We start from the raw sequence: 20,287 nt of genomic DNA, 5'->3' as shown, positions 1-20,287 counted from the left end.
AAACTTTGTGCTGCAGGGTTTGTGGTGCTATAGCTGATCATTGGCTGAAACCATTTTGGAACAAACCTGGTGGTCCTTTCTGCACCTTCATTATACCTAGTGCTGATTGATATATTTGGATCTATTCCTTGATCATCCTTTTTTCAAAGTGCATAGATTAGTTACTTTGTTTCTTCCATGTGACATCTTGGGTCTAATGAAAATATGTTATCCACTCTGAAACTGCTCTCTGTGAGCTGTACTCTTTACCACTGGAGGTGGAATATGCACACAGTGTCAGAACGTGCAGAGGGGTGAACCTAGCAAGAAAAAAAGGGGGTAGTATTTGTGTGGACTGTTACCTGTTTCATGGCAGCAGGCTTCTGCCCCAGGCTTAACTGCTGACACCCTGATCTGCATTCCTAACCCAGCACACCTCTTTCCTGCCTCTTTTGTCTCTACAGAGGGAAAGAGGAAGAGTTAAGTATTTGCAGTACTGAACCAACAGGTTCCTCTTGGAATGCAGTGATTTTTTGCAAGTTGTTTTTTTTACATTCTTGAGTGTTACAGATTCGGAATACATGCACAGTTTCTTTGAAAGCCTTATGTACATCTGCGAGGCAAAGCCCCCACACTAAGAATGTGAACACTGTATTTTGCTACAGTTCTGAGTAAATATCTTCTCAAGTTGTCTTGACATGTGAGAAGCAAAAATAATTTCAAAACATCAAACCACAGAAAACCCAAGCCAAAACCTTGTATTTATGTATGCTTTTTTTTTCTTTAAATTAGAAAAACACGTTCAGTTCCAGTTTAAGTGCAAAAGAGAAAAGAGAACAGTTTTGATTTCACTGAGTGAAATTTTGATGTGCAAATCCTTTTCTGAGCTAAATGTGTGTATGGTGAAAATCAGGCTACAACTTCAACTTCACATTCTGACAACAAAGCAAAATTCAATTTTGATTTAAATATTTCAAGAGACCAGAGGGTCAAAACATATTGTGATCACGACAGTTAAAACTCATGTGCATTAGATCTGAGCCTTGCCTGACAGTCCAATCAAGCAGATATCTCTTCAGATTGTAACCTGGAGGTTACAGGTGCCATTGGAACACTTGAAAGTGATGTTAGCTAACCCAGGCCTGATGAATGGCTAAAGCCCTTGCAGGAGGAAGGAGGGAGACTTTGAGCAGCTGGTCTCAGCAATGTGTTTATGTCCCTGGATCTGCTAAAATGTGTCCTAAAGACAGCTTATGATTGTACATTAGACTGTGTTATTCCATCTGGAGGAGATAAAATACATCTTTATCTAGTGCAGCTAGATACTACACACTCCTGAGCGTGAGCAGGTTTGTGTAAAGCTGTGTCATCTGTGGGGCCAGCCTGGTTCTTTGTAACTCGCTGCACAGTTGCGCCAGTCTCACAGATATTAAGAATGTAACCATCAAAGATTACACAAAAACTTTTAGTCATGCAAAATCAGTGTGAAAGTAGACATGCAGGAATACAGAATTCACTGTAAATTGCTGGTGTGTAAGCTCCTAAATCACCTAAATGTTTGGGGTTTTTTTTTAAAATCCTATCCAAAGTATCTCCTGCTGTTCCCAGTAAGAGTATACCAGAAATTTAGACTTCACATACTATCAAAAAAATGTTTTGGATATTTATGTTAATGTTTTTTTTTGACTCGCCTGTATTACAGATGGAAGTGTGAAGGGATCTGATTAGCTGAGGAGAGCATTCTGTAAAGATGCTTTTTACATTCAGATGACTGCATGTTGCAATTGGCAGTGACAGGAAGAACACAGGAAAGACATGCAAGGGCAGTTAGTTGCCTTGCTTCACACACTTTTGAGCATGTCAAGGATGGTGAAGGGCCACCCATAGACAGGAATGGTGTGAGTAGCTGTAATGGTTGCTGTAAATAAATGGAGAAGAGTGCTAGCTGGTGTCATGTCAGCGTCACAACCTCAGAACCAGATCAGCCAGGAGTGACAAATGAAATAGGGATGGGGACAATGGAGAAGCCTAGAAAAGTAAACTTTAGTAACGAGCAAAACAACTAAGGGCAGAAGCCATGCATACAGGACAATCTCCAAAGACATAACAATAGGGTAAGCTTAACAATATAGGGTTAAATCTGAGGGCAGGGAACCAATCATCAACATGAACTCGAAACATATAGCAAGTGTTACAAAACCAATCATGGACAAGAACTGGAAACTAGAATCACCTAATCAACATAACTACTCCCAAAATCTTGTTCTTCTCACCATAACACAACTAGATGTTTTACCTCTCAACACCCTGCTTCCCACAGCCTTAAGTTGATGCCTCTTGCATGACCATTTGAGGCCAGCCCTCTGTCTACCCCAGCCAGCCTGACTTCCACAAGCTGGATCTCTTTAGGAACTGAAAAAAGCAAACAGTTGGGGCCTCTGTTGTGAAAATGGAAGGGCATTGACTAATTTATGGCTAGGTATCAAATGCTCCTGATTTTTAAGGTTGAGTGTCATGGAATGCTCTGTGGGTTGCCAGATTGAAGGATCCCAAAACCAGCACTCTGGTAGCATTCAGACTTAAAGGCCAGGGCTGGGGACTGTGCTGGAGTGCACCCTGGGCAGCCAGGGAAGATACATGCTGCCCAAATGCAACTGTCAAGATGAGCTCAAAGCCTTCTCCTCTCACATTATGTCTCTCTTCTGTGCTAGGTGAGGTACCTCTTACCTTTGCACAAACTTAGCTTGACTCTGCTTCTTCTGAATACCAGTTGAGGATTGTGCCTTTCTATTTAGGTTTTTCATGTAGAGTAATTATATGGAGAAATTCCTCTCTTGAATTTCCAGAATAGAAGTGATACTCTGAAGTCCTTGTTTATTTTTCTTGCTGGACACCCTTACAATTGCTAAGCACTGGGTAATTCTTACTCCAACAGCACTTTTATGCCCAAAAAAGGCAGTGGTCTTTTCAGTGAGGAAGGGGGAAAGGCTATGGTTTCTCTTTGACATGAATGGGCATGAATAACAAACACAGGTGTACTAACTGGATTTGATTTCCCACATATCAAAGCAAGCTGTCTGGGTGGACAAATTTTGCATTCAGACTTGTATGTTATTTAGCTGCTAAGCCAAATATTTCTTTAGAATATCTCGATTACTACCCACTCCGTGTATTCTCTTTATCTCTGATGTATTTTATGGTAGAGATTTATTAGTATTTTCACACCAGGGACTAAAGTGAGGTTATTTAGGTGCTTTAATTTATATTAAAAGATACTGAGGAACCAGATAATTCAGAAAGTGTGAGTAGAGGGAATAATGTATCTGACAGAAAGCTACTTTAGTATTCAACTTTGCCATTGTCATCCTTTTTGCTATGAGACTGAAAAGTCTTCTAATACGTGGTAACAGTTTGTGTTTTACTATGCTCAACTGGCTGTAAAAGTGGAAAGGAAAAATCACACAATCATACAGTATCTTGCTGATGGTTTTGTTATACATCAATAACTTCCGTTTCAAACAGAATAATTAAATATTTATGCTTTTATATTTTCTTTGGAATATTCATGTAGGACAGAAGAGATATATTGATTGCTAATCAAATGCAGTGTTTTATCAGTGAGATACCAAAGTAACTCACTGCTCTATTTCTACAGCTGCACATGCATAGAGAAAATCAGGGGGACAGTAATTTAGCACTTTCCTTGGATGAACATGATCATGCAGTGGGGCTGGCTCAGAAGTGGGAAAAAATTTGTTGTGTGACATGGTGCCATGTTATAATTGAATGAAATGCAAGGGTGTATCACATGTTGGGGGTGGGGACATTTTGTTGATGTTAAGCACTAGACTAACAAGCTACAGATAGTCTGCAGCTGAAAGGGGACATTTCTAGACTGTAAATTAATACTCGCTTTTGAGTTCAGTTGTGGAGTCAGGGGATCCTGATTTTTCCCCATGGCTTGATGCTTTTAAATTCTGACTTCCGATGTTTTTAAAATGCCTGAAGTACTTCTACTTTGTGCAATTAGACCTTTGCTTGGAGGAATACATAGAGTATTGACAAAAGCACAGTCAAATATTGTCAGATCAGCAGTGGAAAAGGAAGCTAGGGATCTAATCTATAGCTGAATCTCTGGCTTGCAGTCCCTTCAAACCTCAGCAATTCCATGATATTTACTTTCTCTCTTTGAGTTTTTGGTAATTTTTCTTCACTAGCCCTGACCCTAAAATGCTATCTCTCCAAGAAAGGCACCTGGAAGAACTACAACTAGGCTTTGAATGTAAGTGTGGCACCCAAGCAGCTGAAACCAAATATTGCGGAAGTGGGAAGTATGGAAGGAATACTAAACAGCAGGGACACTTGGGGATTTTTTCCTCTTTTTTTTATTTTTTCCTTTATTCTCATGCATTTTATAGTCACTTTCATTTATGAGTTGACCACCTTCTTGATAATGCAATATTTCTATATAACTGTGATAACATTATTCTCAGACAACAACAAAAAATGTTTAATGAAGAATTGCAAATTACTAGATGAGTCCTCACACAGAAACAAGTTCTCCAGACAAACCAGATACACTGTAATATAATGGATACTGAAGTAAGAAAGTTGCTCTTAGGACAAAGGTGTGATTGACCATGTAAAATTTCCTTTTCTACTGCATTCTTTTGTTTTCTTCAGCCACAGAGAAAGCCTTATCATATAATTCAGTACATTTCAGTTCAGTCTGTGTCCAGATTTCCAGAGAAATTTAGAGCTTGCAAGGCAGAAATTTTCAAGCAAGAAAGAGAATAATGACCTCTTGTGAAAGAAACTCAGTTTTTGGTTTTGATGTTTTTCCAAATACTTGTTCTTTATTTCACTGTTCTAATTAATGGTGATATATTGGATATGTTATGAATATATACTGTGTTTCTGTCAGTGAAGATTCCAAGCTTTGTTTTAGTACATCTGAGAAGACTTCACACAGTTGAGTTCAGCTACCTTACTTGTGGTGGTTTTTGAATAGACTTGAGGATTGCTTTGAAACCAAAAAATAATCTTCCAAAGTGGATTTAGAGGAAAGACTCTTCTAGTTCCCATTATTTACCTATTATCCACGCTGAACAGCAGTTTCATTTAGGAAAGATTAGTTTATTCCCAGTAACTCCATCTTGCATTTGTTTGTGGGCTAGGTGTTTTTCTTGCTGATGGGAAAATTTTTAATGTTTTTTTTTTCTGTAGGCTTTCAGTGAGGAGTCAGCCAGAAGTCTTTTTCATCTGTGAATAAGGTTTAATGAACCCTTGCTAAATCTGCTGTGTCAAGACAATCTTTTCTCTTTGTCTTTTCAGTGATCCATTAATACAGCATTTGGGAGCTCTCCAGTAATAATACTAGACAGCTCTTTCTGTGATTTCAGTTTTCATTTTGGATATATTCAGAACTGAGATCTGACATAGAGTTCTGTGGTAAAGCTTAGTTTGTGTAAGGACAGATTGTCTTTAGGTTGGGTATTAGCAACTGCTCTTTCCAAAATTGTAACCATAATGCTTTAAAAGTGCAAAGTGATTCCTTGAGTGCTAAGAGTCATCTCCTAGTTTTTATTAATTTATAATCTGTAGTAACTAATTAAATTGTTTGGGTTCTAGTTACAGTGTCAGATTAGTCACTTGAGAAGGTCACTATGGAGAGTCTACAAAGAGTCAGAGAAAGTTTAACGACTTTTTTTTTTCTTGCCTTAGTTTTTATAACAATTATAGTTGACCTGTTTTAGGGTCTGTACAACCATGTTATTACAGGTTCAGGGAGATAGTCCTGATCTGGTGCAAATATTGAATGAATCTGGACTGTGCTTGACCAACTAAAACTTATGGTTAATTATTTCAGAAAACTTGTCAGGAACTTTGTTGCTGCTGAGCAGGTCTTTCACCCTCCAAGACAGAACAACTTATGTGTTTGAAAAATGGCTCCAAAGCATTTGATCCAAAATATTGACATAACACAACAGTACAATCCCAGTCTCTGTGGATGATTATATTCTACACTATTTTCTTGAATATTAATAAATGAGATAATCACTTATGAGCTCTCTCAGACATGTATCTTCTCATTGTTTTAAGATTAATGTTTATGAAATCTATTTTTCCACATACAATGAGGTTGTGCTTAGTGGAATATAATTTACAACTGTTCTGCTTTGTCTTGAACTCTAAAATCAAATGGAGGACTAAAACAACTTGGATTTAAAGGTATATGTAAACTGTGTTATTCCCTGCTTCTTTGAGGCACAGCATATATAGTAGTTTTATACAGAAATAAAGACAGTGATTTCAGTGCCTATTCAAAAGAAGAATTCATTGGTGCAGCAGTAAAAATATAACTTCTCAGTGGTGATGGAGAGGAGAGACTGTCATTATCAGGATAGGAAACAGCAACCCAATTGGTGGTACTTGCTGTTTTTCTATGCATTTTAATTAATAGAATGTTTGGGAACAAGAGACTGTTTTTTTCTCTCAGGATATTTTATGCTCTGCATTGTTGGAAACATGTTTCAATATCCCTTGCAATGTAAATTGCAGTCTAGTTATCTTCTGAGCAGAGACAGACGATGCTTTGAATAAAGTAAAAATAAAAACAATTATGCAACTTCATTGCATGCCTTAATTCAGAACTGGTTTAAAATCTCTATTAATAAGAAAAAAACTTTAAATGCTGAAAACTTGTAGAAGAAAGTTTTGCCTGAAGGTGCATTAGTTTTTATAACAGTGGTGCCTGGTATGAGCTGTCATAAGTAATAACTCACTTTTGTCCAATCCATAATTCAGAGTTGTATTAGCATCTGCTCTGTTAAAGAGAGGATTCTGTAAAGACTTGCACAGTATCATGCAAATAAGATTTTTTTGTAAGATCAGTCCTGCTGAGAAATGCAATATGGAGTTCTTAGTGCTTAGCCTTTTCATAAGTTAAATTTTTGTAATGTAGGCCAGCTACAAATCCAGACTCTCTTGGGTTTGCTTGTCTCATTTTACTTCTTTCTGGTTATTTTTAAAAGTCATTTTATTCAGTGCTTAGTTGTAAGTAACCAGGTTAATTCCAGTGGACTGAATGACCTACCTTGTGTGCTTCAAGATAAGCTTATCCTTTCCTGAGTTAATTAGAGCTATGGTAAGTGCCTAGTACTGTGATTAAAGAACTCCCCTAGTTCTTAGGTGCCCAGTCATTGTAGCCAAAACCAGTCTTGAATTAAATAGCAGAGCTTTCTCCTTAGCGAATCCAAAAGAATGACAGTGGTGATGGCCTGAATGTGGCCAAATGGATGCTGGATGCTAACTGCCTAAACCAGTTAGTAGTGAATGCAGTATCTCAATAATGAAATCTCTTTCCAGGGTCCATGGCTTTTCCTCACTACATTTCTGTGCTTGAATTCTATCCCTAAACAACCTCTGTGGGTTTGGTCAGATGTGTAATTTCAAAAATCTAAGCAGAGGGTTGGTCAGCTTAAAAGATTTGCAGGATAGAAATAGGCTTAGTTTCTTGCCTGAAGAACTTCTAGTGCAAAAATTTTAGCTGTCTCAGAGCTGTGAGAAGGTGTTTTCAGATAGAAAACATATTCGTTATATCACATTGGAACTGTCACATTTGGTGTGGCATAATCAAAATCGTCGGCATCAACCAAAAAATAACAAGTCCCTAGCTCTGTAAAGTGTAATTTCACACCTTATCCAGTGTGGAAGTATAAGTTCTTACAGACTTTTTTAGTCTGACATGCATACCAAGAACCTGGAGTTCACTTAACCATTGAGGAAATGAACTGCAAAGACATTATGTAATCAGAACCCCACATATAGAAACCGTTTGACTTTTACAGCTGGCCTTTTAGGTTTTTGCCTGCTGCCAGCCATTAATGCTTACTATGGTGACAGTGCCAAAGTGGCCACACAACAGTGGCATGAAAGGGTCACTTGCTATAGCTTTTGCATGCAGTTACATCCATACTGCAAGTGTGCCAGGGCTGTGCACAGATGCCCCCAGTTTAGACCTTCTCTGCTTATGAGTATCCCATGATTAGGGCCACTGAGACCATAGCTGTTAGCACCATCTGGTCCTGGGGGCAGCTGAGGAGAGAACTTGTGTTCCAATATGCTGTTCTGACATTGCCAGCCAGCTCCTTGGGTCCTCTACCCTGGAATCCTCAGGACTCTTGTAAGAGGAGAAAAAGATACAGAAACTGTATGTGACATAGCAGTTGGTGATGCAACCACAAAACCAGCTTATCTGGCTTTTTAATACCGTTTTCCTGGACGCAGGTCAGGATATGGTCTTGGATAGGGTAAATCCTTTGGCAGGCCAGACAGCCTGTGGGGCACCACTTCTTAGGCTGTCTTCAGGCTAACTTCTTGCCAATTAATCTAGTGATTTGAAACAGTAATTTTAAATCAGCTGTTGTAAAGTACATTGCCATGCAGAACGTTTCCCTGTTACAGTTATGCTTTATCTGAGAGCAAGGGAGTTATCTCCCCTCTCCCCTGCCCAAAAAATTCTCTCATTGTCAAGAATAAATGTCAGAATTTTCCGTCTACGGGAGACATCAGTTCTTTTTTTCTTGACAGCTCTGGCTCTCCTTACATCCATGTGTTGACATCCTTTTGAGTCATTTTGAAACTTTATTTTGATTTGAGAACTCTCTAAATCTTTTATTGATATTTTACAGTTTGGTATTTGTCCTTTTTGAATTTTGTTTTACTCAGATTTGTATATTATAATTTGTATGTTATAATTTGTAAAGTAATGCAGTATGCCTAAATAGGATTTAACCTGTGAAGGGGGAAATGTCATCCTATACTGCTAGTCAGCCTTTTTCTTTGTTTTTTCCCTGCCTTTAATTGTCGAAATTCTGAAGATAAAAGCCCCTGTCAGAGTGTTGACAAAAACTGTTAAACATTTATTAAGATTTGAATAATTTCTTTCACTTCTACAACTGTACTACATAAGCAGAAGTTTCACTTGGTTTCATACCACCATAAATAATGTTCAGCAGCAGTTCTGTTTTAATCCAGTGAACTAAGTGGGCATTGTCTTCTCAGAGCACTCAGCATGTGTGAGGCTCTCCTGTACCAGATACAGGCCTTATGTCTGAAGCCCTGGTGCATTCATAATGCTGAGCAGCATTTATGGGTTTACTGATTCATAGCAGACACACTCTCCTCTCTCTCCATGGTTAAAATCTGCTTTTTGTTCAGTGACACGTGGTGACAGACACAGTGTACATGACTTCATTAATGTGCTTTGTTTCTCTTGCCCTTGTTTTTCTTCACGGCCTAAGAGTGCAACACGAGCAGGTTACCAGTTATTCTGATAAACAGGAGGACACCTCCTGTCCAAACTGTTTTGCAGAAATACTGGATGACTTTAAATGTCAAACTACTGAATGAGGTAAAGAGCTGTCCTTCCTGTCAGGATTTTCCTCCCAGGGACAGGATTTGAGAATCATCTGACACACATTGCAACCAAGTGTACAAGCCTGCAAATAAAGTAAGTCAGGAAAGCCTTCTTTTACAAATCCCTCAGAGGGATTAGAGATGGTTGCAAAATTGCTTTCTTTGTAGATTGCAAAGTTTGAACCTTTTCTCTCTTTCTTGGGGGTACTGCTTGCTTCCTTACACACCGTGTTTTTTTCACGTGCCTCCACCATAAGCTCTTCGATGTGAGAATCGCTTTGTACTACAGATATGTATTAAACACTTAAGGAACTTGGCTAGCAGTGCTAGGCAGCCTTACAATCTAAAAACGTTCCCACTTCTTTCCTCTTCAAGAGGCCACAGAATGGTTTGGATTGAAAGGAACCTTTAAGTTTATCTAGTTCCAATGCCCCTGCCATGGACAGAGACATCTTCCACTAGACCAGGTTGTTCAAAGCCCTATCCAGCCTGGCTTGGAATACTCTCTCCTAAAGTATGGGATCACACAGAATCACAGAATAGGTAAGGTTGGAAGGGACTACAGTGGTCATCTGGTCCAATCTCGCTGCTCAAGCAGGGTCATCCTAGAGCACACTGCACAGGATGGATAGACATTGTGATGTCAGTTTAATTGCATTGCACTTCAAATCCTGTACATTTCGTTCAATTGAGCTTCATTGTGGTGTCAGAAGCAGAGTTTTTTGTTTTTGTTTCTACTTACAGTGTGTGTGCTCTTATACTGCATTTGGGACTGTATCCTGGGACTCCAGAGAGTAGGAATTATATTTCTTGTTCCATGACAGTCAGAGCTTCAACAGTAATTAAAATAAATACTTTTATTGTGAATAAACCATTTATGGAAATGTGATCTCATTGGGCATTTGCAAGATAATGCAAGCCAATTTAAAAATCCTGGAAGCTGTGTGACTTTGAAACTATCTCTATAGTCATATAAGTTCCTTCTATTAAAAAAAATGTTTTGGAGTCCATACCTATCAGTAAAAGCTGATTTTCATTTTTATTTTATACTGGAATTGCTTTCTATTTATTAGGAACTGCATTGTAGTTTTGCTTTTGATTTCCATACCAGTGGTTGCAAAAACAGCATATCATTGCCCAATGAAGCCTCTATCTTTCTTTTCTATAATTTTTTTGAAATGCAGATTGTTTGAGTTAGTGTCACGAGTAGTTAGGCAGTCTATGAGGATATCCTGTCTGGAGACTCAGTGTTTTCAGTGGATCTGAATTATTAAGTTTGGTTTTGTTTGTTTGGTTTTAGTCCCATTTTTCATCCAGTAATTTAAAAGAGGACCCTGCTGTCTTCCTGTTTGTTCCACATAAATGGGAAAACATGCAAGTTAAGTGTGTGGATCATTGCCAAGACTGTAAATGAGCCCTGCAGCAGCACTGATGGAAATCATAGCTGAGAGCAGTCTTGTGTATTGGTCAGAAACGATGTTTCAGAACTTACAGATGATTTATGAGGGAAAGTAGTAGCAGTGGAGTAAAGCCAAGAATATACTGGCTGATAGCTTGTGCTCCTGTCATTTGACTGCATCAGCTCATATGCCCTTTCTCTAGCTAGTGGGTTCCCAGATCTTATTTTTTACAAAGAGTAGCAGTCAAAACTTAGCGGTCTTTTTGCTGAAATTCTCTTTCGCTTCATGGCAAAGTTTTGATCATCACTTTCTTACTGAGGTTGATCTCTGATGTTTCTGTCATTCATGTTCCATGCAGGTTTTTGGCATTTGTGATGAAAAGGAATATATGTAGGTTTTTGACATTTGTGATAAAAAGGAATATATATATTTGTGTGTGCATATATGTATGCATTAGCTTTTCACAGTTCAGTTCTACTAAAGATAGAAATTAAAAAAAAAAAAGAAGAAGGGAAGAAAGAAATTTTGAAGAGCAAAGACTTAAAAGAATGCCTGAACTGGTGTGTTCTTCCATGATTTATAGTGTATTGGCATCCAGGTTTTGATTTGTCAAAAGCATTAGGTAGTAACACATCCTACAAAGCCAAGATGGGACAAGAGAGCAGAAAATCACATGAAGTAAATAAGGTTTTACAAGTAGGGAAAATCAGGACACACAAACCACTGAACAGGATTAGTCATGGATGTCCATTGTGGTTCTTAGTGTGGTAAGAAGAGATTTGTCAGTGGGAGGTAGCACTTGTCTGTCTCTGGGTTTAGGAATTGTGTTCTACACCTGTTTTACACAGTAGTGTCTGGAGGGTACAAAACAGTTTTTCCTTAAGTACTGAATATAAATTCTTAGTCAGCTGCTGAGCTGTCACATCTATTAGAAATGTCAATAAAATTTTAGGGTAATTAATAGTTGAGAAAGTGAGGCCTCACAGCTGACTGTGAGGCTGGCCACTACTTATGAATCCAGTTAAGTGCTAAACAAAATTGTTTAGCTTCAAAGTTTTAAATTTTGCACATAGGGACTGAGCAGCAAATGGAAATAACAGCGCTTATAACTTATGTGCTTATTAGCCAAATGAGATTATTGAGAATTTTTATAATTGACTGTTTACTTTTCTGTTGTTGTATAGAATTTACTCTGGGGACAGGAAGAGAGGTACCACAGTTCCTTTTCACTGGCACTTGTGCATGTATCAGTAAATGTTATGGATTGCAGAGAAATTTGTGGAGTTCCTATCAAGAAATACAAAGTACAGCATTCTTAGTTGTTTGTGGTTAGAATTAGATTGCTTTCTCTGGCAAGTTCAAGTGCTCAGTAGCTTTTATCTCTCCTTGTAATATTGGGGTGGGCTGTATAACACTTGTAAGAAAATCTATTTTGTCCATTTCAAAGAACAGAGAAACCATGAAGAAGGAATTTGCCTCAGAAATTTTGCTTTGCTCCAAAGATAAATGCTAAATATCTAAAAAAAAAGCAAAAAGAGTTGCTAGTGCAGGACCATTGTAATTTGTAAGAGTAGTGTACTCTTTTTTGTTGTCACTACCTCTAGTGTTTATCCACATATTTCAACTTCTATTTATGAAGGACAGAGAGTCAAGTCAAGATAACATATAGAGAAAACTGTAAAATTGCCATTATACAATGGTTTATTTGGAGCACTCTTTTAAGTAAAATAATCTTCTGTAAGAGCAGGATTCAGCTCCTTATTGGTATTTTACTTACAAAACGAAAGTGCAAACAGAAAACCCTGCAACCTTGGAGTAAGGTGTGACATCCTGTAGTAAAATTCAGGTTTTCTGCTAAGAAACACAGTTGTAAAGGTGCAGTGCTTTTCAGTGTACAGAAACTTTTCAGTATGACTCTCAAAATGCAAAACAGATGATTTACCTTCTCCCTCAGGAAAATGTCACACTCACCTGTGGATGGGCTGTTCTGTACTTTGCTTCTAGTTAACAGCCAGTAATGTTGACTTATCTGATGCCCCAGACTCCCTTGTGGAGCAGAGAACAGTAGTTCTGAGTGGGGCTGAGAAGTTGTAGAGACCATTTCATTAGTGTTAATGTGATTGATATTTGCTGGTACACTTAAGAAACTCATAAGTTCTTAATAATATGAGTTTCTTAACACAAGAAGCTCATATTATTTCAGACCAAGGCAAACATAAATTCTAGTACTGGAGGAATTTTATGTTTTGAAGGAGAGAGAACTGTAGCTGAGACTCTGTCTTCTGTGAGGCAGGAGAGATTGGAAAGGAAGACAGGAGAGAGAGAGAAGACATCTCCAGACACAAAAGGCACACACCACAGCAGCTCTCACCACGTTCCCTCATTCATACATTTACCCCTGTGGTTCACATTACATTCTCACTCCCCTTCAAAGTAAGACGTTGAGTTGGTCTTTTAGTGTCTTACTCTTCCTGCTAAATTCAGGACAGGACAAGCCTCCCTTCATGAATTGGGGCTTATGGATTGTTTTTTAGCTACTCATTATCAAACTACTATAATGCACTTACTGGAAATACACTGTGCTGGGAAATCCTCAGGCAGTAATTAATGGCTTGTTTCACATAATACTTATGTATCTGTGCCACTTAAGTAATAACATGCATTGTATGCATTTTTCCTTCCTCTTTTGTTATATTGGTAGAAATGAATGGAAGGATGGATTATAAATCATGCAAAGCTTGTGGTTATAATATGAATAGGGGTCCAAGGCCAGAGCTGATCACTGGATTGTCTTCCTTTTGGTGGTCATATGTAGGAGACAGCAATAAGTAATCCATTGGGTGGTGCCTCTGGGGCCAACAGATGCAGCTTCTCAGGAGGATCTCCTCTATCCCAGTAACACACAGTGCTAAGAAGCTTCTGATGCTGTTCTCAGAATTGGAAGGAGTTGTGGCTAGAAGCACATGGGTGGGAAGGAGAGTCAATACTGGCTGAAACTTAATTTTTTTTATTTCTTCTCTTTTGATGCAAGGTCTTGCTCTGTATAACATATACCTCCACCTTTGAGCTGAATGGGAGTTCAGTGTTGAAGATTGCTGAGGTAAGTGCCTCTGTTATACCACAGCTTGTGTCACTTAACATTTCCCGACTACCTAGAGTGTGTGTTCCATATGTAACATGAACCAGTCTAAAACACATCTACCATCTTTAGGTCTGGTGTTACATTATGTCTAATGTAAAGAAATAGTTGCAAGTTGGGCAGGTGTGGGCTTACATGGGAAGGCAGTCTTGGAAGTTGACTCATAATTGTATATTAAAGCATTGCACATTTACTGCTTCTCATATTTACTTTATTTTGCTTTTTGCAATAGAAAAACTTTCTTGAGTTTTTCATAAAACCAGCACTGTGCTGATTTCTTACTGGCTGCAACTCTAATGAAATTTCCTCAAGGGAATTGTATAAACCATATTGTGCCATGTTCCACAAGTGCCTCAATGTTCCTTGTGTGTATCTCTTTCTTGACACATGCAAGTAAAACAGTTATAATGCCTCTAGATCTGTAGGGTTGTTAGTCACTCTAGTCCCTTTATTCCATTAGATTTTAGTCTGAATTAAATTGCAAAGGAGCTTTGGTTGTAGAAAAACATACCTGCAGGCATATTAAGTGAGCCTTTATAGGTGGGTGTTATTTTTAGAACTGTGTGTTGCAAGCCATGGGCTGTTTGTTCAGGTTACAGAAAATGCACAAGAACACTTAATCCTCCTGTGCAACACACACTGCTGTGTGCAGAATCCATTATAAAATTACATTGTTAGCGTGGTATGGGCAGAGCTGGTGTCCATGAAGGAATGTCAGTGTTCCGTGTCCTACACTCTCAAGAGTCTGTAGACATTCAGAGGTGGGGACTTCTGTAAAAAACAAAAATTCCATGAGAAAATAGCTTACTTTAGCTGGAAGTTACAGTATTTTCTGAGTTTAGGAATAAAACTGACATTACCCTATCTCATTGGAAGCATAGAAAGGAGTTGTAGGGATAACAGGGAACCAAAGAAAATTACTTCCATATTGTAAAAGAAAAAAGAGCTTTAAAAGGCAAGGATACAACTTAAATAGTTGATATATATATAATATATACCCGATTTAAAAAAAGATAGTAGTCATTCTGGATTAGCTCAGCTTAGATTTTGGTTTCTCTTGTGCTAGGTGAGACCATAAGGTGTGGCTATTTTTGGAGGTCTTTGTAAGCCCCATCTGTAGGTGCTGCAGCAAGGATGAACTGAACTGCTACTTAAATCAAGCCACAATTTTTAAATTTCTACTAAACCCTCTTTATGTCAGTGTCACACACTGAAAAAAATTACAGATAATTTCCCCTACTGCAGTTTTTCTCACAGACTTCCTAACATGCAAGGCAAAAGCTGATGAATTCAGCTTAGTGCATCTCTTTGCTGTAGGTAAAGAGCTTGAGATTGAACAAAGTGCTTGCTGACAAAAGCATTTAATGACTCTGAACCCTTCAGCTTTCAGTCTTTAAGAGCACTGCCTGAGACTGGGGAGTGATGGTCTATCAGTCATAGTCTGTGTGCTACAAACTGTAGAATTAATCAGAAATAATATTTTCTGTTATCTCTGTAAACAACAGAGTTGTTATTCATCAAAAGCATTCTGAAAATTGGCAGTTGCCTTTTACAGACTGATGTGAAACTCTGCTGGTTTTGGTAGTTGCACTTCATTTTTGTTCTCAGAAGGCAAATCTGGTTTTTAAAAAAGTTCTGCTAGTGTACTGATACAAATTAGGACAATGCTACTTCTTCTATGGTGAACAAAACTCTAATGCTTGATGAGATGTGCCAGCAAAGCAAGCAAAACTCCTTCAGTGAATTGGAATAAACAATAATACAAAGTGTGCTTGCCTTTGTTTGGAGTGTTTGGGGGTACAGTTATTTTCTCCACACTCCTTGAGAAAATACTGCCTCAGGTTTTTCTGAATAGCCTAGATCTTTCTAAATAGCAAATCCTACCAGGCACATACATGCTTCCCCAGGTTCCTTCTGCCCAGGCTTTAGGCAAGGCAAAGACTTTAATAGCTGGCATCTCTATGCCTTTGTATCTGAATTATCCAATGTATAAGCAGTAGGAAACAGAAAATCATTTCTCAGTTCAGCATTTGGTTAACCTTCTGACTTGCTCTAAGAGAAAGGTGTCGGAGAGGAGCTTTGTGTTCCAATGCTCATGCTATTTAACACTTCTTTCCAAGTCAATCCCTTAGTTTACCTAGCTTGCACTCTTTAACAAGTAGAGCCACTGCAGGATTGGAAAGGTGCTGCCTTCATTACTGCTGGAACTCCCCGAGGGCTGTCTCTGACAAACCAAGCTACAGTCTGGCCATTTAGTACTGCCTGATCGTTTACAATTCATGTGTACAAAACAATGGCACTCGAAATATTTCTGAACCTTATGAGCTTCAAATTGAGGAAGCGTCCAACATGAAGAGTACTATAATTTGTGCCCTAAGTATTAACAGTATTGAAAATAGATTAGTAGTACCAAAAATAGATTAAGTCTTGCCCTGTGCACCTTCCCATGCTTGCCTAGACACCTGCAAGAAAATTTAGTTGGTGCTATTGCTTGTTTTTATGTGTATGTTTGTTGCTCCAGTGTGCCTTCTGAAGGTTTATTTTGTGTAACTCTGTTGTGTTTCATTAGCTAACCCTCTTGTGTTTTGCTCTTAGTTGTGTTTTGCATGCCATAGAGCTGGAAGTCCCCGAATGCATGAAATGATCAAAATGTCCATTGCACAACTCTTTGGAGCCCTGAGCTCTCGCATTTTTACTGCTGCTTCTTCATCAGTGGCTTTTCGAAAGGTACCTTGCCCAGCCAATTAGAGCACAGGCCTTCTGTAAGATTGCAACTCAAGTGGACAGTATTGTTTGCTTATTAGCTTGTGTGGGGAGGGAGAGAAGGAGATATCAACCATGCTCTTTCCAGAAAGTCAGCCTACCTCTAAGAATGGTATTTCATTAATTAATTCAGGTACTCTAGAAAAAGGCTTACAGCTCAAGAAGAATTATCTCAGCAGCACTGGAATGGTTTGGCCTCTGTGAAGAGCTGTATGTGATTAACAGGCTTTTAGGGGTTTTTTTATCCACTGGGGTTCAAGTGATAGCTGAATGATGGGCAGAATTAGTCCAGGCCAACTTACAAGAACATCTTCATCACTGACCTATTGACAGCTTGGTTTCATTTCAATGAGTTAGAAACCATCAAGAGTCTTGTTTATGTGCCTATGTCAGTATTGATCAGACTATGTCATCAGATCACTTTAATTTTGCCTTTTTAAAAACTTATCCTCATTAGGGAACTATAAAAATTACTTTACATCCTACAATATCCTTCTCATTCAAAAATGTACACCAGATGCATTTATGTATACTCCTTATGCATATATTTTACAGTACATATTTATACGTTAATAATTGATATTTTTAATAATTTTTCACAGCTAGTTCAATTTATATTTACAGTTCTTACTTGCTATATATCTAAATAATGGCAGAATAAACCCACTAAAATTGAAAAATGTAGAAGTCATTTCCTTTTTTGTTTTCTTTTTTTTGGTTGCTTGGTTTGGATTTGGGGGATTCTTGTGGTCATTGTGAACGATAAAGCTTAGTATAAGACAAAGGATCAAAACTGCTTCTTTAGGAGGAACTTGTTGTACAGTTCTGTCACAACCCTGTTCAGCTCCACCAAGACTTTTATCTACTTAGTAGTTAAGGATCCTAGCTGTGTAACACTTTGGCAGCCATTTGTGCAACATCGCCTGGGGGAAAAATCAAGCACGATTCTGGGCACAGCACGTTGACAGAAAACTGCCAGCAGCTGGGCATGGAGTTGGGAACTGGATTATCCATCAGAGTTCTTCTATGGCTGTCTTGGCTCCTTTGGGATCTCTGAGAAGAGGAGCCCTCTGCTGGATTGCCAGTTACTATAAGGCAATTGTTTCTGTAACTTGTGGTAAAGTTCTATTGTATTGTGTTGTGTTAAGAAAGGCCTTAAAGGCTTTCAGATGTGTTACAGTACCTAATAATTATTATAGAATAAGTGGCAAATACCTGTACATCAGAAGCAACAAGCTTGAAGAATTGGAGGGTATTTACATTGCAGACATAGACTTGCAGAGGGGTAGTTACAATAAGTATCAAGAGATGAACAATCAAAGCACCATTCAACGAGTTCTGTACAAAGAGAGACAAGTATTGAAATCACTTGGGTTTGACAAGAGACTTTGCCAGTTTTGCCCTACCATTCCAGCAGCTGTGAGACTGACAAATTGCAGGCTGCTTCTAGATGCTACTTAGTTGGGTTTCCAACCAAGACTGCTAAAAACTTCTAATACACTAATAAAGCAATAAGAAATAGTAAGGAAGGCTGACTGTCTGCATGCGAGAGACCTTGGTATCCTCCTCCAATGTGTTCCTGGTAAGTGGGAGTTGATCTCTTTGTCCTGCTGTCTTGTTTCCTCATCAGGTTTGCATTGAGACATATGTATCTAGCTGTCACCAGCGGAGCATTAACACCGCTGTGCGGGCAACCCTCAGCCAAATGTTGAGTGACTTGACTTTACAGTTACGACAAAAGCAAGAGAACATGGTGAGCCTTCTGGCATCAACAAATGGTTCCATGTCCATGGCTGCATACCATTCTGTTCATCTGAATGCCTTATGGCTTTTATTTGACTCCTCCTCAATTAATCCTGTTTAAAAGCTTTTTTGGGCTCTGACCATGCCTGCCTCAAAGCTCTCACATTATCCACTCTAGTTGGCTGGTTTGGTTTTTTTTCCTTCCATTAAACAAAAGAGACTGTGTTCTGATATCAGGCTGGCCTCAGCCGTTTCCATTCTTTTATTTTGTTTGGTTGTTTTTTCAAAGTTCATTGAAATCCTTCTGCCAAAACTTTTTGCATGACATATATTTATGTAATGAAAACAGATTCTCAGCTAAGGAAAGTATAATTGAGGTTTTTCTTCTGCATTTTTTGTAGAAGATAATTTTGAGTTCATGAAATTATTTTTTTCTTTGTAAACAAAAAATAAATATAATTTTATTTATTTCATTAATAAAATCCATGAGAGCTGTTTGAATGACATCGCAGCACATTTTCCACTGTAAATGTTCTGGGTACACGTGGAATTACATTGATTTCTTCCACTTGTTTGTACTGCTTTGTATAATAGCATATTGTCAAGAAGTACTATTTGTAGAAGTCAATTTCTATTTATTAGGAAATTTTAAGGACTGTAGTTGTACAGATTGTTTTCCTTACATGTGTTTTGTTTTAAGATGATCCCTTCTAGTTCGGATTAGTAGACTAGATTGCTTTTGTCCTGCTGATCAACTGCAAAAAGAATTAATCAGTTTAAGTAAACTTATCTTCTGTTGGTGCTAAGTAGGTTCATTTTACTAGTCAAAGCATTTACTAAAAAAATCCAAACAAACAAACAAACAGAAACATTTTGGGTCTGCAAGTTCAGCTTTGTTCTTTTCTTAGCTGAGGAGTAGGTAAAAGCATATGAGAACTGCATTTAGTTCCTGGCAGTTTGTTATTGATGTTTGAGAGAATTTGGCTTGACCCTGTTGTGCACAATAGGAAGAACCCTATACCAGAGCTGAACCAAAGGATATCAGAGGTCATTTCCATTTCCTGACTGCCATTAATTCTGTTGGTACTGTAACATTAACATTGTCAATGTTCTAAATTCTCTAATACTCAATTGATTTTGGTTTCTAAGTAGTTTGTGAAGTCTAAACTGTGCTTTTCTCTCACTTATTTTCAGTGCAACTTACATGCCTAGTTATTACTGAGTTATTTTAGGTGTAGGAAGTCCCTTAAGGACTTACAAAGCTTTCACCTGATGAAATGCCATTTCCTTAGGTTGAAATGACTGTTAAAACAGGTCTTAAGAAAGTTATAAAATGTTTTGCAAAAAGTTCACTTAAAAACCCTAACAAAAAATCCTCAAACAGATAGAGGACATGAATTTAAGAAAGTTCTGCTGTTAAAGTATTGCTTCTGTAACGTTTCTCTGCCCCTTGCACCAATTACACTGCCTCTGTCTTTTCCTCAACAGATAGTTGAAAACCCTGACACCTTGCAGAAATTCAAGAGTCAAGGTATTTATAATACTTTTTTAGTGAATCCTTCCAATCCAGCTTTTTTATTCTTAACTTTTCTTTTATCATCACAGTGCTGTTTGATGTCCTGGGAGTTGCACCCTCAGGATTTCATAACTTCTCTATAGTTTGGTGTTCTCTTGATTACCTGTGGTAAGAACTTAGCTCTGTTAGCTCCTGATATTTTCAGTTATGCCTTCATTTGGATCATGGTAACAGCATTGCACTCAACACAGTAAAAAATTACTGTTTCAAGGTGCTGACTTCTGTAATTAAGGAGTTTCAGTGGTCTGGAAAAAGTTTTACAAAGTG

General features: G+C 38.1%; 1 protein-coding gene across 4 annotated transcripts in view; it reads left to right on the top strand.

Moving 5' to 3' along the window:
- The window catches only part of ARFGEF3 (ARFGEF family member 3), an 87,366-nt gene that overhangs the window by 17,297 nt on the left and 49,782 nt on the right, over nucleotides 1–20,287 (top strand). The window contains exons 5-8 of one of the 4 annotated variants that reach the window (XM_063390276.1): nucleotides 13,831–13,899; nucleotides 16,534–16,665; nucleotides 18,332–18,454; nucleotides 19,933–19,975. In XM_063390276.1, the coding sequence (XP_063246346.1) occupies nucleotides 13,831–13,899; nucleotides 16,534–16,665; nucleotides 18,332–18,454; nucleotides 19,933–19,975 (367 nt within the window). The remainder of the gene's footprint in view (nucleotides 1–13,830; nucleotides 13,900–16,533; nucleotides 16,666–18,331; nucleotides 18,455–19,932; nucleotides 19,976–20,287) is intronic. The other 3 variants (XM_063390278.1, XM_063390277.1, XM_063390279.1) reach the window with 3 other exon arrangements.

The sequence above is a fragment of the Prinia subflava genome, chromosome 2 (genome assembly GCF_021018805.1).
Source record: "Prinia subflava isolate CZ2003 ecotype Zambia chromosome 2, Cam_Psub_1.2, whole genome shotgun sequence".
Classification (NCBI taxonomy): domain Eukaryota; kingdom Metazoa; phylum Chordata; class Aves; order Passeriformes; family Cisticolidae; genus Prinia; species Prinia subflava.
This window is presented reverse-complemented; position numbering and strand designations above follow the sequence as displayed.